The following is a 26,733-nucleotide window of genomic DNA, read 5'->3' as shown; positions in this document are numbered from 1 at the left end:
CTCTCGATTTACCGGTTGCTCTACATTCCAACCCTAACCTATGGTCATGAGCTCTGGGTAGTGACCGAAGGAACAAGATTGTGAGTTCAAGCGGCCGAAATGAGCTTCCTCCGGAGGGTAGCTGGGCTCAGCCTTAGGGATAGGGTGAGGAGCTCAGACATCCGGGAGGGACTCGGAGTAGAGCCGCTGCTCCTCCACATCCAGAGGAGCCAGTTGAGGTGGTTCGGGCAGCTGGTAAAGATACCTCCCGGACGCCTCCCTTGGGAGGTGTTTCGGGCGTGTCCAACTGGGAGGAGACCTCGGGGCCGCCCCAGGACACGCTGGAGGGGATTACATTGCCCGGCTGGCCTGGGGACGCCTTGGGGTTCCCTCGGAAGAGCTGACGGAGGTGGCTGGGGAGAGGACTGTCTGGGCTTCTTTGCTGAAGCTGCTGCCCCCGTGACCTGGATGAGCAGAGGACGACGAGTACGAGTACAACCTACATTTTGGTAGAATGGTGACAGTGAATATGACAGCTAATACATCTGAATGTAGTAGTAATTTTTATGTATTTGTTTCTATATAATACAGAAATCTGTCATCTCAATCTGCTGTAGTAAAATTTCTGAATTCATGAAATAAAACCTGTGCGGTTGTTATGGGAAATGTGTTAGTAGCTGAATTTATAATAATTTCAGTATTATTACCCAACACAAGCTACATTAATCTGATCAATCAATCAATCAATCAATTTTATTTATAAAGCCCAATATCACAAATCACAATTTGCCTCACAGGGCTTTACAGCATACGACATCCCTCTGTCCTTTGGACCCTCACAGCGGATAAGGAAAAACTCCCCCCAAAAAAAAACACTTTAATGGGGAAAAAAAACGGTAGAAACCTCAGGAAGAGCAACTGAGGAGGGACCCCTCCTCCAGGACGGACAGACGTGCAATAGATGTCGTACAGAACAGATCAACATAATAAATTAACAGTAATCCGTATGACACAATGAGACAGAAAGAGAGAGAGACAGAGAGAGAGAGAGAGAGAGAGACAGAGACAGAGATGTAGGACAGATGGTAATGACAGTAGCTTACAACAGCATTAATGAAAATAGTAATATTATAATTAATAATAATATATTAATACTGATAGTACACATGTGTGACAATAATCATATATGTATAATAACAGTAGAAGTATGACTAATGATAACAGCAGCAGCAGGAGGCATCTGGCAGGACCACGGCAGCAGCACAACCACACACGTCACACTATCCAGGCACCACTGCAATACGAGTTAACCTGAGAGACAGTGAAGCACAAAGGCTCCGGAGAAGAAGCCGAGTTAGTGACATCCAGAATGGCCGAGTTAGCAAGATGCAGTAATAGGACACGAGAGAGAGAGAGGGAGAGAGAGAGAGAGAGAGAGAGACAGAGAGAGAGAGACAGAGAGAGAGAGAAGGAGAGAAGGTGCCCGGTGTATTATAGGGGGTCCTCCAGCAGACTAGGATTAAGTCAGCCTAACTAGGGGCTGGTACAAGGCAAGCCTGAGCCAGCCCTAACTATAAGCTTTATCAAAGAGGAAAGTCTTAGTCTAGTCTTAAATGTGGAGATGGTGTCTGCCTCCCAGACGGCAACAGGAAGATGATTCCACAGGAGAGGAGCCTGATAGCTGAAGGCTCTGGCTCCTGATCTACTTTTGTTAACTTTAGGGACCACAAGTAACTCTGCATTCTCAGAGCGCAGTGTTCTGTTGGGATAATATGGAACTATGAGCTTTCTACGATATGACGGAGCTTGACCATTTAGAGCTTTACAAGTTAGGAGTAGGATTTTAAATTCAATTCTGGATTTCACAGGGAGCCAGTGCAGAGAAGCTAAAACAGGAGAAATGTTTTCTCACCTCTTAGTTCCTGTCAGTACACATGCCACTGCATTCTGAATTAGCTGGAGAGTTTTTAAAGACTTACTAGACCTACCTGATAATAGGGAGTTACAGTAATCGAGCCTAGAGGTAACAAAAGCGTGGACCAATTTTTCTGCATCTTTTCGGGTCAGGATAGGCCTAATTTTCACAATATTACGCAGATGAAAAAATGCAGTCCGTGAGATTTGTTTTAAATGAGAATTAAAAGACAAATCTTGATCAAATGTTACTCTGAGGTTTCTTACGGTAGTGCTAGAGGCCAGAGCAATGCCATCTAGAGAAACTGTGTCATCAGATAAAGAGTCTCTGAGTTGTTTGGGGCCAAGAACAGTAACTTCAGTTTTGTCTGAATTTAACATCAGGAACTTGGTGCTCATCCAAGTATTTATGTCTTTAAGGCAATTATGAAGTTTAGTTAACTGAGTACTTTCTTCTGGCTTCATAGATAAATACAACTGTGTATCATCCGCATAACAATGGAAATTTACAGAGTGATTTCTAATGATGTTACCTAAAGGAAGCATATATAGAGTAAATAGGATTGGTCCGAGCACAGAACCTTGTGGAACTCCAAAACAAACTTTGGTACATAAGGATGATTCATTATGAACGTGAACAAACTGAAAACGATCACATAAATAAGATTTAAACCAGCTGAGTGCAGAACCTTTTAGGCCAATTAAGTGTTCCAGTCTCTGTAGCAGAATCTGATGGTCAATTGTGTCAAATGCCACACTAAGATCTAATAAAACAAGTACAGAGACAAGTCCTTTGTCTGAAGCAATCAGAAGATCTGATCAGACTAATCTAAGATAAGTCTGCTTAGATAAAAAAAAGGAGTTATGCTTTACACCACTGCATATAACAGGTGAGTGCTACTGTTGGTGTTTCCACATTATGTAGTAATTGATTATGTTGTAACAAACGTTTTGTACTTTGCAGCAGACGTTTACAACTTAAGTCAGTCAACGGACATACAGCTGTTAGCATGATGTAACGTCAGATAAGTTACAGTTATGTTACAACTGAAATATAAGACAGCTACAAAATAAAATCGGCTTGTGTTTCTTCATTCAAATTGATGCGGGAGAACTAAGGGCCTTGTTAGCTTGGCCACAGCATGTTTTTAGCAGCTCATGTAGCCTCCGTAGTTGAAATTCAGTTAAGGTAAGGGGCGTAACATATCCGATTCACGCTCTAAGCATTGCACCAGTCACAACAGACTGAGCGAGCTGACCAATCAGAGCAGACTGGGCTGCTGGGGAGGCGGGACATAAGCCCAAACAGAGTGTTTCAGACAGAGGTGCTGCAGAAATAGGCAGTAAAAGAAAAATAATGTTTTTTTTAACATTAAAACACCTAAATCTAGTCCACTAGACCCTGATATTACAAATACGACCCCAAAAATGAGCATAATAGGTCTTCTTAAAGAAGAGAGTGAGTGAGAGAGACACTCGCTGTGCTGTGCCATGTCTGCCCATGGGATTTTGTCTTATTAATAATTTATTGTGCTGACAGCAGCCGTTCACTACACATTGGCCACAAATGCCATTATGAAAATATACAACACATTAAACTAAAGTGGAGAACACAACTAAGACTATCATGCTATAATTTTGGTCAAATACAAGATAAACTGACTTGTTAGCTTACAATGATGTTTATGGTGTTTAAAACAGTACACTTGTGCAAGCTCTGAAGATGACGTTTCACTGGCAGATTCTACTATAGTCATTCATCATCCTCAAGTTTTAGCGACAGCCTACTTTTTCTTTTTTTTAAGTTGAAGCACAAAATTGATTTTTTTGTCAAAAAATATTTGGGGAACAGTGTGGCTAATCATCATTGTCAGGACATGAAATATGAGAATATGATATGAAAAACATGAAATATCATAAAAATGCCCAAAGCTGAAAATGGTAAACATAAACACTTAAGTGCAACAGCATTTTAATACTATATATATATATATATATATATATATATATGTTTATACACACACACACACAATTGTGCAGTAGGAATTACTCAGTATTTGAGTAAATACCTGGGTACATCTGAGGTAAAACAGTCTCTATCTATCTTTTCTCACCACTGAGTCAGTATGCAGTGCCCAGATCAGTTCCTCAGTAATGTAGATACATTAGAATATATACACCCCCGACGATATTAAGGGGAGCAAAGTTGCTTTGCTGCATCTTCCCAAAGTCTGTTATCACCTCCTTAGTTTGCTGACATTCAGGAGTATGTTATTGGTCTGAAAACAGTGGGTCAGGTCCTCTACTTCCTTCAGGTAGGCCTTTTCATTGTTATCTGTGATCAGGCCCACCAAAGCAGCTTAATCCCAGCTCCTTGAGTTTTGTGATGACTCTTAACTGTAGTCAGTGAACAGGAATCTCACACAGCTTCCTTTCTTTTTCAGGTAAGATTGGTGTGGAGGATGTGTGCTATGGCCTCTTCTGTAGATCGGTTGGGATGATAGGCAAACTGTAGTGGGTCCAGTGTGCTGGTTAGTGAGGAGCAGATCCCAGCTAAAAGCACCTCATCAGTACAGAGATGAGAGCCACTGGGTGATAATCATTCAGGCAGGTTGTTTTTGTTTTCTTTGGCACAGGAATGATGGTGGACTTCTTGAAGCATGTGGGTATGACAGACTGAGACAGTGACTGGTTGAATTGTTGTGAACATCAGCGCTAGTTGGTAAGCGCATAGTTTGAGGACTTGCCCTATTTTACAGGTTACTGGTCCTGTTGCTTTCTTGGTGTTCATATGCTTGAAAGCCTTCCTGACATCATGCTCAGACAGACAGGTGTGAAAGGTACATCCACCCATCCATTAACCTTTGCTTTAGCTGTTTTTGCTTGTTGAATACTGATAACCTCAAAGCGAGCAAAGAAATTGTGTAGCTCACCTAGACCTTGCCACATGCTTTTTGGATTGCCTTCTTGGAACTGTAGTTCCACTTTCTTCCTGTAATCCCTTTTGCCTCTTTTACTCTTCCTCTTACATTGTAGGCTGCTGCTTTATAATTCTTCATGTTTCCTGACTGCAGTCCTAATTTGTAAGCTGCAGTGTATGTTTTTATGGCATGCTAGATAGTTCTGGTAATCCATGGTTTCTGAATGTGGAATGATTTAACTGTGGTTTCTGACACAGTTGCTTCCGTAGTTTTACAAATTAAATCTACCACAGACTCAGTGAGTTCATTGATGTCATCAGTGACATTGACGGTGGTGCCCTGGAACTTGCTCCAGATGGTGCTGTGTAGTGCAGACTGCAGGCCGGTCTCCAGTTGGTCTGACCATTTCCTGACCTCTCACATCACTGGGTGTATGAGCTGTAGTTTGTCTACATACATTGATTTCAACAAGATGGCCTTATGGTTGCTGTTACCAAATGGGGAAAGCAATTCTGTTCTGTAGCCACTTCTGGTTGGCATATAACACTGATCCAGTGTTCGTATTCCCACTTTGGCGCTGTCAATATGTCGATTGAAGTCAGGCATAACCTTCTTAGGAAGAGCCTGATTAAAGTCTCCAGCAACAATGAGCACAGTGTCAGGATTACCGGTCTGTAAGCAGTTCAGGTCTTTGCAGAGATCCAACAGGGCAGCCTCTGTATTAACTTGTGCTGGAATGTAGATTGCTGTTATAATGGCCCATGTAAATTCTCTAGGTAGAGAGTGTGGTCTGCATTTGAGCGACAATAACCCCAGATCAGGTGAGCAGGAACAGGATAGCATTTAAATATTCCTTATACCACACAAACTCTCACTGAAGCACATGCCTCCGTCCTTCTTACCAGAGTCATCTTTTCTTTCGCATTGGTATATGGCAAAAGACTCACCTGGTTCAGTGGCACTGTCTGGTATTTCAGGATCTAGCCAAATTTTGGTAAAACAAAGCACAATATGTTTCTGATATTCCACTGAAAACTGATACAGACATAAAGATTGTCCAGTTTATTATCCAAAGCCTGTACGTTAACTAGCAGGATGCAAAGATCTTCCATGAGGCAGTGATCTTAGTTGGTGTTTAATTCCTCCATGTTTGCCTTGGTACCTCTTCAAATGCTGAGATCTTTGCAGTAGCTTGTCTGTGCAGTCGGGATTGTAGCTGGAGCTTATCTTTTTCACTTTTTCTTTGATGTTTTCTCTGATGTTTACCTTTGAAAACCTCCACCAGCCAGTTGGCAGAATCAGCAGAAGGAGAGTTGTCAAAGCAGTGGATTGATTTCCTTACCCTGATAAGTGACTCAAAGTTGTGTGTAACCAATGTTGTCCAATGTTAATCATAAAAATTATAGCTGATATTTGTAAGTAAACTTAAATAGCATAGGTTAGCATACATTTTGCAAAGCTGAAAGAGAGGCGTCCAGAGAGCTCCATACCATATCATCAATTTACAGCTTACAGAGTTTATTGTAGCTATGTGTGCGCTCAGTTTTTCCTGTTGTTGAATATATTTGGTCAAAATCTTTCTCTCTCTGTTTATCAGACTACAAATGAGACAACAATTACCTAGCTAGCTCGTGCACCCTGCCATCCCTCCACCTCACTTCTTACTAGGAAGAGACTTTGCTGGGATTAGAGCTGGCGGGAGCTCCAGTGATGGATTGATTTGCATTGCCATTTTTATATTGTTGCTTTATGTGTGCCTCCAGTTTGGGACGTTCAGCCCTGTAGATTGTTTCTCTTAGGCTCGTGACACCTGTTGCCTTTCATGTTGATTCCTGAGGCCACACCCCTTCCATTTGAGGAGGCCACATGTTTGTTGGCACACATGGATCCTATTGTATAATCATATGGTCTTGTCACTGACTGGGCTTTTGGTCTCACCTGGTTATCTATATTTGTATTGTCATTTCTAGTACCAGCTCCAGTGATGGACCATCAATAGCAGCCATAGAAACTCAAATTCACCCAGCATAAATCCCAGCTAGCGGTCCCCCAGTAACCCCCGTGCAGCCGGGGCCCTGGGTAACTGTCCGGGAGAAGCGTAGTTTCAAGCTGAAGCCCACGGTTCACAACCAGCCCTATCATGTTTCCAACCGTTTTTCCCCACTCAGCGACACACCCGCTGAGGAGAAAACTCTGATCATTGGCAGCCTCGGTGTGTGAATATGCTAAAACTATGTCGGACTCCGTAGTTTTCTCTGGACCCCTCCCTAATCTGACCAGTGATGACATGTTTAGCCGCATGCCATCATTCAATCGCTGGCTGTCCAGGTGGTGTCCAACAAACAATGTGAGTTTCGTTAATCATTGGCAAACTTTCTGGAGAAAACCTGGTCTTATTAGGAGGGACAGCATTCATCCCACTTTGGATGGAGTTGCTCTCATATCTAGGAACCTGGTCAAGTTTATTAGTAATTCAAAACCCTGACAACCCAGAGTTGAGACCAGGACTCAGAGTCACAGTCCTACACGCTTCTCTGAGCTTCTCATGCAGTTACCCACGCATAGTTTTATACAAACGGTGTCTGTCCCCCGACCACCTAAATTATCTAAATCTAAAATCAAACAACAAGGAGTTGTGCATAACAACCTCATAAAAATTAAAACCTCTTCTGTGACAGAAAGACAAAATAGGAGAATTAAATGCATACTGTTAAATATCAGGTCGCTATCATCTAAAGCAGTGTTAGTAGTTATTATCATTAATATCTGATATATTAATCAGATAATCATATTGATTTACTCAGCCTCACTGAAACCTGGCTGTGTCAAGATGAATATGTTAGTCTAAATGAATCCACTCCTCCCAGTCATAATAATACCCACATTCCTCGAGGCAGCGGCCGAGGAGGGGGAGTTGCAGCCATTTTTAACTCTAGTCTGTTAATCAGCCCTAAACCTAAACTAGATTATAATTCATTTGAAAGCCTCGTTCTTAGTCTTTTACATCCGACCTGGAAAACCTCGCAGACACTTTTATTTGTTATAGTGTAACGTGCTCCTGGCCCGTATTCTGAATTTGTGTCTGAATTCTCAGAGTTTTTATCCAGTTTAGTTCTTAAATCAGATAAAGTTATTATTGTAGGTGATTTTAACATTCATGTTGACATTGATAATGACTCCCTGGCTACCGCATTTATCTCATTATTAGACTCCATTGGCTTCAGTCAGGGTGTACATAAACCCACTCATTGTTTTAACCTTACCCTCGATCTAGTTCTGACGTATGGAATTGAAATTGATAACCTAACAGTTTTTCCACAGAATCCCTTGCTAACAGATCATTATTTAATAACTTTTGATTTCTTTTTACTCAATTACACGCCACTCAGCAACAGTTACGATACTAGATGTTTATCAGATAGTACTCGTACTCATACTCGTACTCGTACTCGTACTCGTCGTCCTCCGCTTATCTAGGTCCGGGTCGCAGGGGCAGCAGCCTCAGCAAAGAAGCCCAGACAGTCCTCTCCCCAGCCACTTTCGTCAGCTCCTCCAAGGGAACCCCGAGGCGTTCCCAGGCCAGCTGGGCGATGTAGTCCCTCCAGCATGTCCTGGGGCGGCCCCAAGGTCTCCTCCCGGTTGGACATGCCTGAAACACCTCCCAAGGGAGGCGTCCGGAAGACATCCTTACCAGCTGCCCGAATCACCTCAACTGGCTCCTCTGGATGTGGAGGAGCAGCGGCTCTACTCCGAGTCCCTCCCGGATGTCTGAGCTCCTCACCCTATCTCTAAGGCTAAGCCCAGCCACCTTGTGGAGGAAACTCACTTCAGCCGCTTGTACTCGCGATTTCGTTCCTTCGGTCACTACCCAGAGCTCATGACCATAGGTGAGGGTTGGAACGTAGATCGACCAGTAAATCATGAGCTTCACTTTCTGGCTAAGCTCCCTTTTCACCACAACGTACAGGTTAAGTGCCTGCATCACTGCTGACGCTGCCCCAATCTGCCTGTCAGTCTCCCACTCCAGCCTACCCTCACTCATGAACAAGATCCTGAGATACTTAAACTCCTCCACCCGAGGCAGGACCCCCCCCCTCCAACCTGGAGTGGGCAATTCACCCTTTTCTGGCTGAGGACCATGGCCTCAGACTTGGAGGTGCTGATTCTCATCCCAGCCGCTTCACACTTGGCTGCAAGCGTGTGAGTATGTGTGTTATCAGATGGTGCCGTCACAAAATTTAAGGAAATGATTCCTTCATCGTCAAATTTGATACCATGTTTTTCAGTAACAGAGGTTTCCCGTACCGACTTCTTTTAACTCTCCTGAATTGTTAAAACAAATATCAAGAAAATTTGAAAGGAATTGGTGATTAACCAAACGGGAAGAATCTCAGTTAGTCTGGGCAGACAGTCTCAAAACATATAAGAGGGGCCTCCGCAATGCCAGAGCAAACTATTACTCAGCATTAATAGAAGACAATAAGAACAACCCCAGATTTCTTTTCAGCACTGTAGCCAGGCTGACTGCGAGTCACAGTGCTATTGAGCCTTGTATTCCTTTAGCCCTTAGCAGTAATGATTTAATGAGCTTTTTAAATGACAAAATTCTAACTATTAGAGGCAAAATTCATGACCTCTTGTCCTCAGATAGTACCTATCTAACCTCAAACACAGCTGTAAAACCTAATATGTATTTAGATAGCTTCTCTCCCGATTTCTCTTCAACAATTGAACGCAGTGATTTCTTCATCTAAAAAATCATCAACTTGTCTCTTACACCCCATCCCAACTAGGCTCAGTATATCTTTATTAACAGGCTATGTACCACAGTCCTTTAAGGTAGCTGTAATTAAACCTCTTCTAAAAAAGCCCACCCTGGATCCGGAGGTGTTAGCCAGCTATAGACCAATATCTAATCTTCCCTTTCTTTCAAAGATCCTTGAGAAAGTAGTCGCAAACCATGATAATAATTTATTTGAGGAATTTAAGTCAGGATTTAGAGTGCATCATAGCACTGAGACAGCACTACTTAAAATTACAAATGATCTTCTGATTGCTTCAGGACTCGTCTCTGTACTTGTTTTATTAGATCTTAGTGCAGCATTTGACACAATTGACCATCAAATTCTGCTACAGAGACTGGAACATTTAATTGGCCTAAAAGGTTCTGCACTAAGTTGGTTTAAATCTTATTTATCCGCTTTCAGTTAGTTCATGTTCATAATGAATCATCTCTAAATACTAAAGGTTGTTTCAGAGTTCCACAAGATTCTGTGCTCGGACCAATCCTATTCACTCTATCCATGCTTCCCTTAGGTAACACCATAAGAAATCACTCTGTAAATTTCCATTGCTATGCGGATGATACACAGTTGTATTTATCGATGAAGCCAGAAGAAAGTAATCAATTAACTAAACTTCAAAATTGCCTTAAAGACATAAAAACCTGGATGAGCTCCAATTTCCTGATGTTAAATTCAGACAAAACTGAAGTTATTGTTCTTGGCCCGAAACAACTCAGAGACTCTATCTGATGACATAGTTTCTCTGGATGGCATGGCTCTGGCCTCTAGCAGTACCGTAAGAAACTTGGAGTAACATTTGATCAAGATTTGTCTGTTAACTCCCATTTAAAATAAACTTCACGGACTGCATTTTTTCATCTGCGTAATATTGCAAAAATTAGGCCTATCCTGACCCGAAAAGATGCGGAAAAATTGGTCCACGCTTTTGTTACCTCTAGGCTCGATTATTGTAACTCCCTATTATCAGGTAGGTCTAGTAAGTCTTTAAAAACACTCCAGCTAATTCAGAACGCAGTGGCATGTGTACTGACAGGAACTAAGAGGTGAGAAAACATTTCTCCTGTTTTAGCTTCTCTGCACTGGCTCCCTGTAAAATCCAGAATTGAATTTAAAATCCTACTCCTAACTTGTAAAGCTCTAAATGGTCAGGCTCCGTCATATCATAGAAAGCTCATAGTGCCATATTATCCCAACAGAACACTGCGCTCTGAGAATGCAGGGTTACCTGTGGTCCCTAAAGTTACCAAAAGTAGATCAGGAGCCAGAGCCTTCAGCTATCAGGCTCCTCTCCTGTGGAACCATCTTCCTGTTGTGGTCCGGGAGGCAGACACCATCTCCACATTTAACACTAGACTTAAGGGGCTCTAGTTTCGCAGACCTGGCGAGGCAGGGGCGCAGCGCACCTGCGCTTCGCCAACTGGGTGTGGCCAGGCGGATTTTGCAAGTTTGGCACACTGTGCGCCTGGCGCAGCTACTCCTCTTTCCCACCTCCGTCCCTCCTACCTGCGCAAGTCAGAAAGAGGGAGGAGAGAAGGCGTGGAGTGGGTTTTACACACATCACACCAATTAAATGAGCCCCTCTCCTCGCCCTTGAATGCGCCGCGCGAAGGCATAATGAGAGTTTACTCAATTCGCCAGAGCAAGAAAGCAGCAGCATCAGATGGCCAAACTTCTCCCAGGAGGAAACTGATGTTTTGGTCCGGGAGGTCTGCCTGCAGTGTCCGAATATACAGAACTGCGAGAAGACCTCCACGGACTGATGATGCAAAGGTAGCCTGGGAGGAGGTCACCACAATTGTAAATCAATGTTGCGTTTCTCTTGTGTGCGCGCTCTCTCTTTCTCTCTCACAGTCTCACTCTGTTTCTTTTCTTTTGACTTTTCTAAGATGACAGGTGCTGTATACTCCCTATCTGATGCTGTGGCTGTTTGTGGTTGGCTGAGAGGGATGTGAACTCATTAGTTTGCAGCTGTGTTAATCAAATCAGGTTGGGTTTCCATTACGCGTGCCAAACGTGCCAAACGGTGCCAATCCCCTTTGATCTGACATCAGATGTGAGGGGACAGTTGATATAGAGATACATTTATGTGCTGATTGCAGATAGTTGCATTGAATAGTGTTTTTTGGGGTATTTATTGTATCGTTAATGTGCCTGATATTCTGAAAACCTGCCTGTGAGGTTTTGGTGACATGTGCGCACTCTCCGCCGGTCAGCCAAACTTCGGCTTAGACCTGGTTTCTGCTGGTGAGCTTTTAGCGCACCTTCGGTGAAGCCTTTTGGCACGAAACTGTCACTGCCCCAAGCTGGATCTGTCAGCACCTCCCCCTGCTGCGCCGCCACACCCATTTCAGCACACCTCGGTCTGCCAAACTGCCAAACTACCAAATTGAGCGCGCCTCGGGTTGCGCTGCTTGAAACTAGCTCTGCGCGGGGTTCGCCACCCTGCGCTGCGCCGGGAAACTAGAGCCCAAGACTTTCCTCTTTGATAAAGCTTATAGTTAGGGCTGGCTCAGGCTTGCCTTGTAATCAGCAGACTTGACGTGCTCACTCAAAAAGTCTCAAAAAAGTAATAGGGTGCCAGTCCAAAAACCTGACAGCACTCACTTATAAGTGTAACACTTTTAATTTAATAAACTGCACAGCAGCAGATAAACGGACGCATTTCAGCTCATAGCCGTCCTCAGCGTTAAGTGGTTTGTGGGTGTGTCACCCTTTTAACAGAAGCCAGCTGGTTCCGATTGACAACATCACAAAGGTACAAATACAGACCATTCATAAATAATACATCGAATAGTCTAGATATAATAGAAAAATAGTCTAAGTATAATAGAAAGATAAAAAAAATCATCAAGGGCGGCACGGTGGTGTGGTGGTTAGCACTCTCGCCTCACAGCAAGAGGGTTGCCGGTTCGATTCCGAGCGTGTGAGCCCTTCTGTGCGGAGTTTGCATGTTCTCCCCGTGTCAGCGTGGGTTCTCTCCGGGCACTCCGGCTTCCTCCCACAGTCCAAAGACATGCAGATTGGGGACTAGGTTAAGTGATAACTCTAAATTGTCCGTAGGTGTGAATGTGAGCGTGAATGGTTGTTTGTCTCTATGTGTCAGCCCTGCGATAGTCTGGCGACCTGTCCAGGGTGTACCCTGCCTCTCGCCCGATGTCAGCTGGGATAGGCTCCAGCCCCCCCGCGACCCTCAAGAGGATGAAGCGGTTAGAAGATGAATGAATGAAAAAATCATTAAGTATATAATACAATATCAAAAAATCAAAATACATGAGAAACTTTGTAAAAATCGACACCAACTTTTTGTCATGACCAAAAGTGTCAATAATGTCCAACAGTATGCCAAAGACAACAACAATAGAACCTACATATTAATACATACATATTAATGTAGTTAACAGATGTGTGACTAATAGATATGGTCCATATACTGTCTGTGAAAAGTAGTGAGTCTACATGTGCAGCTGTCAGTACAGCCATGCAGATCACCCCAGACAATAATAATGGACTGCATACATATCACCATCTACAAAAAACATGATAACACCAATTTCTCATTTAATCCTTTCGGATGCTCAGTCTGTAAAAAATGGATCCAATAAGCCTCTCGCTGGAGGAGTTTCTCTCGAGACACCATGGCCAGCTGAATTAAAATGCCTGGTGATAGGTGACTTCTCGTGCTGGTTTCTCATGTTGCTTTTATGTTCTGAGATTCTGATTTTTAGTTCTCTTTTAGTCTTTCCTACATAACAGAAACCACATGGACATTTTATCAAGTAGACTACATGTGTAGTTCTACATGTGATCCTCCCCCTCACCTTAATTTTCCTGCCTGTGTGAGGGTGTGTAAAATGGTCCCCTTTAATCAGTGAATTACAATTTACACAGTTTAAACAGGCAAAGTTTCCCGGGGACAAGGAACTCAAAAAATGTGAGGGTTTGACATAAAAATCTGTTTTCACTAATTTGTCTCTCAAGTTACTCAATCGTTTACAGGCGAATAAAGGAGGGTTGACAAACTCACCTCCAACGACAGGGTCGCTTGACAGAATATGCCAGTGTTTTCTAACGCTGTCTTTAATCGACTGAGAAACTGGAGAAAAAGTGGTAGTTAATACAATAGACTTCTGACTGGAATGAGGAGCCTTGGGCTCAAACAAACTTTCCCTCTCTATCTCACAAACTTTGGACATACATGCATTCAGTATCCTTTGGTCATACTTTTTTTTCTCGAAAACAATCACATAACTCATGAGCCTGTTTTTGAAAATCTTCCTCTGAGCTGCAGATTCTTTTCAATCTCAGTGACTGACTGTAGGGTAAGCTCTTCTTTAGACTGTGTGGGTGATAACTGGAAAAATGTAAATAATTATTCCTGTCTGTCTTCTTACGAAAAACCATGGTATGTAATAACTCTGATTTGTTCACCCTCACATCCAAAAAGGACACAGATACTCTGCTTGACTCTAAGGTGAATTTAATTGAATGTAATCTAGAGTTCAAATACTAACTAATAATAGTTTCCAATTCATCAGCCGTGCCGGAAAAGATAAAAAACAAGTCATCAATATATCTATACCAACATTTGACTAGAGAGAAGTAGGGATTGTCACAGTAAACATAATCTGCTTCAAATTTACCCATAAATAGGTTGGCATAGTTAGGACTGAATGGGCTGCCCATTGAGACCCCCTGTTTTTGCAGAAAAAAATCTTTCCCAAATCTAAAATAATTTTTTGTTAGAACAACTTCAATTTCATCAAAAACTCTGCAGATGGTATCGGTTGTACCCTTGAGTTCAGATAATATTGTAAACCTTCTTGTCCTTCTTTATGTGGCACATTAGTGTACAAACTTGCCACATCCATAGTACACAGAAAGTCAGTTTCATTAATCTCACCTACATGCTTAAGTTTGGTCAAAAAATCAGATGTAACACGTATGTAAGAGGGTAACTGAGTTACTAGTGATTTAATATGGAAATCAGTAAACTGGGAAATCGGTTCCGTGAGGGACCCTATGCCAGATACAATCGGACGACCTGGGACAGGCTCTTGACAACCTTTATGGGCTTTAGGCAGAGTGTAAAAAATTGGCCGTATAGGATAGGCCTGTAGCAAAATCTTGAATTCCTCCTGTGAGATAAATTGACTACTTGCTGCCCAGTCAAGAGTGGTCTTAATTTCCTTTAAAAACTTAGGAGTGGGATCGCAGCTGAGTGGGATGTAAAAAGCAGTGTTACTCAATTGATTCATTATTTCTGCACAATATGCTTCTTTATTCTGTAAAACTATAGCACCCCCTTATCTGCAATACGTATTACAATAGTGTCATCATTAGAGAGATCTTCAAGAGCTTGTTTTTCTTCAGGAGATAAATTCGAAAAGCATTTGTTAGTGTCAGAAGACAAAAGCCCAGACTTGACGTCATCTCCAACCAAACGGCAAAATGTTTGTACAGAGACAGTAGTCACTGGGGGGATGAAGGTTTAAATCTCTGGTTGGCTCGTGGTTCAACAGTCCCTCCCACTGCAATACTTGGATCATAGCGCACAGAAGGAGAACTGTGTTCAGGGTCTTTGCAAAAGAACGATCTCAACTTTACTGTACGAAAAAACTTAAAGAGTTCAACTTTTGTCATAAATGGATTCGCTTCTTTAGACGGCACAAAGGACAAGCCCTTCGATAACTGAGAAGTTTCTTGATCATTAAGCTGTCTCTTAGATATATTAATTATGTTCGAGACCTTGGGGACCTCCTTGTGCGCCTGCTTGTGTCTCCTACCTCCCCGTCGTATCGGCCTCCTCTTGCGGCCGCTCTGGTTTTGATGGTGCGCCGTGGTGGTGGCCCTAAAAAACGTGCCTGACTGGAGGTGGCCTCACTCCCGGATTCATCTGTTGACAGCCCGCTGGATGACTGGTCTGCCCCTCTCCTGTGCGTGCTATGTTAATCAGGCTTGCCTTGTACCTGGTTCGGCTGACTTAGGCCTAGTCTGCCGGGGGACTTCCTATAATACACCGGGCACTTTCTCTCCTTCTCTCTCTCTCTCTCCGTTGCTAGCACTCATGTCCTGTTACTGCATCTCGCTAACTCAGCCGTACTGCATGTCACTAACTCGGCTTCTTCTCCAGAGCCTTTGTGCTCCACTGCCTCACAGGTTAACTTATATCGGAGCGGTGCTTGGATAGTGTGACGTGTGTCATTGTGCTGCTGCCATGGTCCTGCCTGATGCCTCCTGCCGCTGCTGTTATCATTAGTCATACTTCTACTGTTATTATACACATGATTATTGGCACATATGTATCATATATTAATATATACTTTCAACGTATTGTACCACAATAGCCGTAATTATTATTATAATATTATTACTTTTATTAATGTTGTTATAAGCTACTGTCCTACTGTCTGTCCTGCATCTCTCTCTGTCTCTGTCTCTCTTTCTGTCTCATTGTGTCATAGGGATTACTGTTAATTTATCATGTTGATCTGTTCCGTACGACATCTATTGCACGTCTGTCCATCCTGGAAGAGGGATCCATCCTCAGTTGCTCTTCCTGAGGTTTCTACCATTTTTTTTCCCCTGTTAAAGGTTTTTTTGGGGGGGGAGTTTTTCCTTATCCGCTGTGAGGGTCCTAAGGACAGAGGGATGTCGTATGCTGTAAAGCCCTGTGAGGCAAATTGTGATTTGTGATATTGGGCTTTATAAATAAAATTGATTGATTGATTGACTGAAAGAGAGAGAGAGAGAGAGAGAGAGAGAGAGAGAGAGGCAGCAAGGTGACTTGGTTGGCAGTATTTGCATCTGCCCCCCCAGTATTGGGAGAGATGTGTCTAACATGCAGTGAAGATCTGGGGTCATCATCTGCATACTGCATTCAGTTAGAAGCTACAAAAGTACTGTGAGCTGAACACACAGAAACACCTCTCTCTCTGGTGAGGAGAGTCTCACAACACGCATGGCTTGTTTGAGGGGGAAAAACGGTCGGTCAGGTGGCTGTGGTCAGCAAGACGTCACCGCTACCTGCTTGACTGCAGGTGGCCCGGCTTTTGGACCTACCCCAGAGAAGGAGTTGGTGTACAGCTCAGCATGGCACCAGGTGTCTAAACTGATAACAGAAACACAAATCAGCGCTTGACTGGACGCGGCTAAAAGTTACAGAGGAAAAGACTCACAGTATTGTACGTGTGCAAAGGCAGTAACGCCAATCATCTCACAGACTGATTAAGCGTAGCTTGTGCAACATATAGACCGATGTCACACTGTAGACTAATTAACAGACAGATTAAACAGAGGAGCAGCTCTGTGTCTCTCTTAGTGTTGATGGAGACACAGTGAGTGAGTGAGTGAGTGAGTGAGTGAGTGGGGCAGAGCTGTGTAGAAAGTGTTAGAGAGGAGAGATGAACACCAAAATGCATTATGTGGCGCAACTTTACCCTATATCGATATAAACGGTATTGTCTAAATCTATATCTTGCTTGAAAATATATCGATACATTGTAAAAAATCAATATACCGTCCAGCCCCAAGAGAGCCTGTCCTTTAGATGGGCCAACACCAACCTCTCGGAGATTTTCTTGACCACAGATATCAAGGCAATGCGGTCATTTTTTTAATTCACTGATGATTGTGGACTTCACACAGCTCCAGTGAGCTATTGAAGATTTTTTTTTTTTTTTTTTATATATATATACTTTATTAATCCCTGACGGGAAATTCAATTAAATTTTTCACTCTGTTGTCAATTACACACAGGTCCGAACACACACACATGCACAAATAGTGCCTATACATGCACTAAGTGGCTCCGAGCGGTGCCTTGCACCTCGGCAGTGCCCAGGAGGTGAACTGGCACCTCTCCAGCTACCAGTCCACCCTCCATATTTTGGTCCGGACAGGGACTTGAACAGACGACCCTCCGGTTCCCAACCCAAGTCCCTATGGACTGAGCTACTGCCGCCACAAGATCTGTGTGACAATAGGTGTGACACGTCCTCTCGGCCAGAGGGGTGGGAGTCAGAATGGGTGGGAAGTGTGAAGGTGGGCTTATCAAACCCACTAAAAAACACACTGAGGTAATTGTTTTCCACATTGTGAGGGGATCATCTCCTGTACTCAGTCAGTAGCTCCAGTTTTGCCTAGTGGTCCGTCTCCCTACAGGCTTAGCAGATTTTGGATATTGCTTGTAGGTCAGAGATTACTAACCAGACAGTGATCAGAGAGTCCAAAGCTGCACAGTGGACAGAGCATGAGACTTCCCTAGGTATTGTGTAGCAGTGGTCCAGCGTCTTACTGTCATAGATGAGACACCAAATACGTTGTCATTATTTTGGCAATTAATGGCTGAAGGTTGCTCTGTTAAAGTCCCCAAGAATAATAAGCAGGGAGTCTGGGTGTTTTTTTTCTCAGCAATAGTAATATGGTCACTTAGATGTTATTATACCTCGCTGACACAAGCCTGAGGATGGATGTATAACCAAAATGAACAATGAAAAGTCCTATGGTGAATAAAAGTGTTTACACTCAATGAAGAGTTTCTAGTTAAGGACTGCAGGATTTCTTCATCAATGACATCTGTTTTTTTTGGGAAGGCTTTCCTTATCTGGCAAATTGTGATTTGTGACACTAGGCTTTATAAATAAAATTGAATTGAATTGAATTGAATTGAATTGAACACTAACCTCCGTGTATTTAGAAGCAGATTTCAGAAGAACCGGAAGCTCAGCAGATAGAGTGTTGGGGATATGTTTTTCAAGCCAGGTGTCAGTGAAGCACAGGACAGCAGATCTGTAAAAAAAAATCTGTGTTTGCTCTGTTCAGAAGCATGAGCTTGTCGATCTTGTTCAATCACAAGAGTGGACATTCACATAATGCACTGACAGGAGCTTAATTTTAAGTCTCTATTTTGTTAGATTAATACCTGCTCATCATACACCATAGAGAGCTGCTGCATCTCCTCCAATTAATAGCTTGGTAAAGCACTGCTGAAAAACTATGACAAGTTATTTGTTGGATGTCATAGAGTTCCTCCCTGGTGAATGTAATCAGAGAAGGAAAGCAGAAAACAGAACAAATGAACAAAAACAGAAAAAGTACCAGTGAGCACAACACAGTATCTGCCATTCACAGCACATTTCTTGGTTCTAACTCTTAATCAAAACTGTTTTTTAATGGATACACCACTCTGTCAACAGGATATAATCAAATGTTATCTACATTGTTCTTTACACATTCCCCCCAAATTTTGTCTCCTTCTGAAACTTCTGAAATATCTCCTACCATCTAATACAGTTGAGGTGAATGGAAAATCTTTTGTAGCTGTTAAAACTGACATAAAATAAAATCACCAGCAACATTTCTTCTGGACACAGTGAACCAGTTACTCTGGATAATCCATACACGTCACTCAGTACATTTACATGCACAGTTAAGTGGAGCTATGGTTAGAGCTTGACTATTCCATTTAATTGGACTACTATCCTTGTCCCAGGATATAAGCACGGGAGGGTTATCTATTTATTGAACTAAGTGTGTCCCACTCTGCTATGATAGGTGCCAATATGCCCCCTTTCATCTTGTTAGTACTGGACCTTTTTCTGGTTGATCCATTACATCACAGACCAAACAATCGACAAACAAGTTAGCTACAGTTATCTAGGGGCAAACTGTACCATGATGGACAACTTTACAGCTCTGTACATTTTTATTATTATTTTTTTAAGATACTTTTAGGGCATTTTGCCTTTAATAGACAGGACAGGTAAGTTTGAAGGGGGGAGAGAAAGAGGGGGAACGACATGCAGCAAAGGGCCGCAGGCTGGACTCGAGCCATGTACAGCCATGTACATGGGGCGCCTGCTCTACCACTAAGCCACCGACGCCCCAGCTCTGTACATTTTGTCCGTCTGAAAATGCATGACTCTGGATCTAGATTTTGCCATGTTGTTACCGGCTTCTTTTTCTGTTATTTAATGCTTTCGACTTCCAGGTCAAAGCCTGGGGTGGAAACTGGAGCATGCGCAAAGTGCCTAGGCCAGTTTGGGTCAGATTGACTGTATACATGCACGAGTGATTTGACTCACAATCACATTATCTGGGTGTGTTAATCCATCTTCGACAAAATCGATTTAGTATGATTTCAGTTGGACTAACATTTTTACATGTATTATAAAAGTCCAGTTTTAGTGGGACTAACACAATAAATTGAGTTTCTCTAATATCATGTAACTGTACTGACTGTCAACAGTAAGGCTGTAGTTTACCAAAGAAAATCTTGGTCCTCTTAAATTCTTCCTACTCTTCAACTAATCGATTGGTCGATGAAAAAAGAAATATACACACATATGGAATGTGTCAACCTTTAAGTGTCTGAAAAACCTTGGCCTCTATGCAGTTTCTGTTTTTCTTCAGGGTAGTGTTTGTAAATCGACCTTGAAGAACCCCTTCTGGTTCTCTGTTGACATGATGTAATGACATCTGGAGTTGCAACATGCGTGTGAGCATCAGTCAGTGGTTACGTCATATTTCATTGTATCAATCTCTTCTTGCCTCTTTATGCCTGCTAGTTCCCATCATTCCCAGCTACCTGTACAACCTGGATGAGTCAGCAGACACGGTGCTGAAAAACAACACCTTGTCACAGCGGAGTCCTCCAGGTGCCTTCCAAAGTATTGTGTCCTTGTATGACAACACCTTGAGGACTTCGATCTCCAACACCACAGTCAGGTCAACCGACCTGGTCTCTACGGCCCCCACCACGACAGAGCTGCCACAGAACTCCTCCGATTGCCCCAAGTCCGCCAGCAAGCTGCTCAGTGAGAATGTCAAAGTGGGAATGCTGTTCGCCTCCAAGGCCACTGTACAGCTGATTACCAACCCCTTTGTAGGGCCACTCACAAACAGGTACGTTTTTGTCTCTTCTGTCTATGTCTTTATGTTTCTGTGTGGTGGCATAACTAATGTATCATTTACTGTTTGGGGAAATAGCTGGTAAAGGGTTTCTGTCGGCAATCCATCCATCCATCCATTTTCATCTGCTTATCGTGTCGCGGGGACAGTTGGCCAAGCAAAGCACCCCAGACATGCCTCTCCCCAGCAACACTTTCCAGCTCCTCCTGGGGCACCCCAAGTCGTTCCCAGGCCAGATGAGATATGTAATCCCTTTAGGGGGGTTCTGGGTCTGTCCCAGGCCTCCTACCAGTGAGACACGCCCGAAACACTTCCAGCGGGAGGTGCCCAGGAGGCATTTTGATCAGATGCCCGAACAACCTCAACTGACCCTTTTCAACGCGAAGGAGCAGCGGCTCTACTCTGAACTCCCTCTGAATGTTTGAGCTCTTCACCCTATCTCTAAGGCTGAGCCCAGTCACCCCACGGACAAAACTCATTTCAGCCACTTGTATCCATGATCTCATTCCTGTGGTCACTACCCAGAGCTCATGATGACCATAGGTGAGGGTTGGGATGTAGAGGGACCAGTAAATTGAAAACTTTACCTTCAGGCTCAGCTCCCTCTTCACCACAACTGACCGGCACAGCACCTGCATCACTGCAGAAGCTGCACCAAACCGCCGATCCATCTCATGCTCCATTCTGCCCTCACTTACAAACAAGACCTCCAGATACTTGAACTCCCTCACTTGAGGCAGTAACTCTCCCCCAACCCAGATAGGGCAATCCACCCGTTTCCAGCAGAGAACCATGGCCTCAGATTTGGTGGTGCTGACTTTCATCCCAACCGCTTCACACTCGGCTGCAAACTGCCCTAGTGCATGCTGGAGGTCACAGTGTGATGAAGCCAACAGAACCACATCATTTGCGAAAAGCAGAGATGCAATTCTGAGGTACCCAAACCAGACCCCTTCCTCTCCCTGGCTGCACCTCGAGATCCTGTCCATGAAAACCACAAACAGGATCGGTGACAAAGGACAACCCTGGCAAAGGCCAGCACCCGCCAGGAACGTGTTTGACTTTATGCCGAGTATGCAGACATAACTCTCACTTTGGTCATACAGGGACTGGATGGCTCACAGCAGCGAGCCCAGTACCCCATGTAGACTGGTTAGGCAAACTCCCAAGACCTCTCCAGTAGCCTCGCAAGGGTAAAGAGCTAGTCAGCCAGGACGGAATCTGCATTGCTCCTCCTGAAGCCTCCAGCATCCTGGAGTAAACTTTACCCGGGAGGCTGAGCAGTGTGATACCCCGATAGTTGGAGCACACCCTCCGGTCACTTTTTTTGAAAATGGGAACCACCATCCTGATCTTCCACTCTGCAGGCACTGTACCCAACCTCCACATGACACTGAAAAGGCATGTCAGCCAAGACAACCCAACAGTGTCCAGAGCCTTCAGCATCTCAGGGCATATCTCAACCACACCCGGCACCTTGCTGCTGGGGGGCTTTTTAACTACCTCAGCAACATTTCTGTCTGCAACCCAGAACATTATTGCTGCCTTTCTAATAGTAGCCTATAAATTTGTATCAAAGAATAATCAGAAGTATCAGCTGAAACACAAGTAGTTGTCACATAATGAACAGAAAACATGCATGTTTGTGATACTCATCTAAAATCACAAGATGCCATTAGTCCTAGCATATAATTCAGTCTATGTTCTCAATCAATAAAAGGATACTTTGCTGATTTTCAACCAGATTTACATCATCACAGTGTGGGTTGTATGTGTGACCCAATGATACACAACCAAGAATGGACTGGAGCCAGAGACTGCTAAGATTTTATTGACTATGATAATTAAAGCCTGTCTCCATGTAACCAATTAGCAGCAAGGAATTTCAATGAAAGGCCTAAATGCAAATCATGTTAGAGGAGGGGTAGGGTAAATAGTCCAGTTAATGCGTAACTCAAATCACCAATTAAAGGAATAGTGAACAATGTGGGACTAGACTGCATTGTTAGGAAGGGCAGATATAAAACATAAGATGTAAGTACATGTAAGACACACAAAAAATGAATGGTCCCAAAATATCTAGGCAAATAATGTATAAACCAACACATGAACCAAATCAACATGGCTCTGCATGGTTTACTTACTCACTGCAAGCTGAGGTGACTCAAACCACACAATAAACGACATGCAAAATGGCTTCTACTACGTCCCCTTTTACCAAAGCAGAAAAGCCCCACAAGAAAAATAAAACAGAAAACAGCTCATTCAGGTAACTGGTTAAAGCATACTAAACTCTACAACAAGTCTGGGAAAAACAGTGGTTGACTCCTCTATAGTTTCCTTGTTTGAAAACTAAAAGAAACAAAAATCACATTATTATACAAAAGAAAACTTTACAAGAAACATTTTACAAAACATAAAATAAAAAGTTATAGTGTAGTAGTGTTAGTGTAAGTAATTTCAAAGCAAATAATGTATCTTGCAAGACTGGAACACAATCTCCTCTGTCTCTGCCAGAGACATGCAGGTGACTGGGATATATTTTTATAAAACGCTATGTTAACATTTAATTAACAGGGACAAAAATCATAATTTTAAAACATCTTTGTTACACTTGGGCATACCTTGTTTCTTGGCTGATGTGTCTAAGCAGTCACACCAAGGTTTACACCATCAAACATGCAGAATCTACCAAACACTTTTTTTACCATTATTTAATAAATCTTTAATATTATGAGCTATAAGAAATATTTCATTGTTCTGCAGTTTTACTCTTAAAATCATGTTTTCAAACACATTTAAAAATGAAGCATACCAATTTAAAGATAAAACAAAGGCTGACCTCAGCTGCTGCTCAGCTGCTCTCTCTCAGGTGTGTTTATGAGTGTCAAGAAAGGCCCAGTTGAGTTTTTTGCCCCTTTTTATAGACTCTGTTTCCTCTGCTACACTGCCTGTCACCTTCCCTTCCACATATGTGTTAAACTTCCCTCTATCTTGTCAGTGCCCAGATCTCCCTGCTCATTTGCCAGTGAAAAAGAGCTAAACTACAGTATGTGCTCCTTTATTTGTGAATGCTCGCAACCATCATGGACACACAAAGAGTACTGATGCAGATTGAGAGCCACCTCTCTGGCCTCTGGTTTCGCAGACTGGGCGAGGCGGAGGCGCAGCGCACCTGCGCTTCGCCAACTGGTTGTGGCCAGGCGGATTTTGCAAGTTTGGTACAGCGTGTGTGCTGGCACAGCTACTCCTCTTTCCCACCTCCGTCCCTCCTACCTGCGCAAGTCGGAAAGATGGAGGAGAGAAGGCGTGGAGTGGGTTTTACACACATCACACCAATCAAATGAGCCCCTCTCCTCGCCCTTAAATGCGTCACGCGAAGGCGTAATGAGAGTTTACTCAATTCGCCATGGCAGAATCAATCAATCAATCAATCAATTTTATTTATAAAGCCCAATATCACAAATCACAATTTGGCTCACAGGGCTTTACAGCATGAGATGCAGGTAATGACAGTAGCTTACAACAACATTGTTGAAAGTAATAATATTATAGTTATAGTTCTGGCTACTGTTGTACAATATGTTGAAAGTATGGCAGTATACATGTGTGACAATAGTCATATGTGTATAATAACAGTAGAAGTATGACTAATGACTAATGATGGCAGCAGCAGCAGGAGGCATCTGGTAGGACCACGGCAGCAGCACAACCACACACGTCACGCTGTCCAGGCACCGTTGCGATATGAGTTAATTGGAGACGGTGTCTGCTTCCCGGACCGTAACAGGAACATGATTCCACAGGAGAGGAGCCTGATAGCTGAAGGCTCTGGCTCCTGATCTACTTTTGGAGACTTTAGGGACCACGAGTAACCCTGCGTTCTCAGAGCGCAGTGTTCTGGTGGGATAATATGACACTATGAGCTCTCTAAGATATGACAGAGCTTGACCATTTAGAGCTTTATAAGTTAACAGTAGGATTTTAAATTCAATTCTGGATTTTACAGGGAGCCAGTGCAGAGAAGCTAAAACAGGAGAAATATGATCACGTTTCTTAGTTCCTGTCAGTACACGTGCTGCTGCATTCTGAATTAGCTGAAGAGTTTTTAAGGACTTACTAGAGCTACCTGATAATAGAGAGTTACTGTAATCCAGCCTTGAGGTAACAAAAGCGTGGACCAATTTTTCTGCATCTTTTCGGGTCAGCATAGGCCTAATTTTCGCAATATTGCGCAGATGAAAAAATGCAGTCCGTGAGGTTTGTTTTAAATGAGAATTAAAAGACAAATCTTGATCAAATATCACTCCGAGGTTTCTTATGGTAGTGCTAGAGGCCAGAGCAATGCCATCTAGAGAAACTATGTCATCAGATAAAGAGTCTCTGAATTGTTTGGGGCCAAGAACAATAACTTCAGTTTTGTCTGAATTTAACATCAGGAAATTGGTGTTCATCCAGGTTTTTATGTCTTTAAGGCAGTTATGGAGTTTAGTTAATTGATTACTTTCTTCTGGCTTCATCGATAAATACAACTGAGTATCATCCGCATAACAATGGAAATTTATAGAGTGATTTCTAATGATGTTGCCCAAAGGAAGCATATATAGAATAAATAGGATTGGTCCGAGCACAGAACCTTGTGGAACTCCAAAACAAACTTTGGTACGTGAGGATGATTCATTATGAACGTCAACAAACTGAAAACGATCAGATAAATAAGATTTAAACCAGCAGAACCTTTTAGGCCAATTAAGTGTTCCAGTCTCAGCAGTAGAATTTGATGGTCAATAGTGTCAAACGCTGCACTAAGATCTAATAAAACAAGTACAGAGACAAGTCCTTTGTCTGAAGCAATGAGAAGGTCATTTGTAATTCTGACTAGTGCTGTCTCAGTGCTATGATGCACTCTAAATCCTGACTGAAATTCCTCAAATAAATTATTATCATGGAGAAAATCACACAGCTGGTCTGCGACTACTTTCTCAAGGATCTTTGACATAAAGGGAAGATTAGATATTGGTCTATAGTTGGCTAACACCTCTGGATCCAGGGTGGGCTTTTTTAGTAGAGGTTTAATTACAGCTACCTTAAAAGACTGTGGTACATAGCCTGTTAATAAGGATATATTGATCATATCTAATATATGAGTGTTAGCTAAAGGAAAGACCTCCTTAAGTAGCCTAGTTGGGATGGGGTCTAAGAGACACGTTGATGATTTAGATGAAGAAATCACTGTGGTCAATTCTTGAAGAGAAATTGGGGTGAAGCAGTCTAAATATATATTAGGTCTTACAGCTGTGTTTGAGGTTAGATAGGTACTATCTGAGGACAGGAGGTCATGAATTTTGCCTCTAATAGTTAGAATTTTGTCGTTAAAAAAGCTCATAAAATCATTACTGCTAAGGGCTAAAGGAATACAAGGCTCAATAGAGTTTTGACTCTCAGTCAGCCTGGCTACAGTGCTGAAAAGAAACCTGGAGTTGTTCTTATTGTCTTCTATTAATGCTGAGTAATAGTTTGCTCTGGCATTGCAGAGGCCCCTCTTATAAGTTTTGAGACTGTCTGTCCAGATTAAACGAGATTCGTCCAGTTTGGTTAATCGCCAATTCCTTTCAAATTTTCGCGATATTTGTTTTAACTTACGGGTTTGAGAGTTATACCAAGGAGCGAACTTTCTTTGCTTTTTTAACTTCTTTTTAAGAGGAGCTACAGAGTCAAGTGTTGTTCGCAGCGAGCCTACGGCGCTATCGACAAAATGATCAAAGTCGGTACGGGAAACCTCTGTTACTGAGGGACTTGGTATTGAATTTAACGACGGAGTAATCTTTTCCTTAAATTTTGCGACAGCACTATCTGATAAACATCTAGTATAGTAACTGTTGCTGAGTGGCGTGTAATCGAGTAAAAAGAAATCAGATAATGATCCGATAGCGAGGGATTCTGTGGAAAGACTTTTAGGTTATCAATTTCAATTCCATACGAGAACTAGATCGAGGGTATGGTTAAAACAATGAGTGGGTTCATGTACACCCTGACTGAAGCCAATGGAGTCTAATAATGAGATAAACGCGGTAGCCAGGGAGTCATTATCAACGTCGACATGAATGTTAAAATCGCCTACAATAATAACTTTATCTGATTTAAGAAATAAACTGGATAAAAACTTTGAGAATTCAGATACAAATTCAGAATACGGGCCAGGAGCA

At 42.7% G+C, this 26,733-nt stretch overlaps 1 protein-coding gene across 1 annotated transcript in view; it reads left to right on the top strand.

Moving 5' to 3' along the window:
* Positions 1–26,733, top strand: part of slc18a2 (solute carrier family 18 member 2) — a 105,425-nt gene that overhangs the window by 16,375 nt on the left and 62,317 nt on the right. Inside the window, exon 3 of the mRNA XM_049601219.1 lies at positions 20,185–20,521. Within this exon, the coding sequence (XP_049457176.1) occupies positions 20,185–20,521 (337 nt within the window). The remainder of the gene's footprint in view (positions 1–20,184; positions 20,522–26,733) is intronic.

Source organism: Epinephelus fuscoguttatus, linkage group LG16, assembly GCF_011397635.1.
Source record: "Epinephelus fuscoguttatus linkage group LG16, E.fuscoguttatus.final_Chr_v1".
In the NCBI taxonomy this organism is placed as follows: domain Eukaryota; kingdom Metazoa; phylum Chordata; class Actinopteri; order Perciformes; family Serranidae; genus Epinephelus; species Epinephelus fuscoguttatus.
Note: the sequence above shows the minus strand (reverse complement) of the source record. Positions and strands in the feature narration are given on the sequence as shown.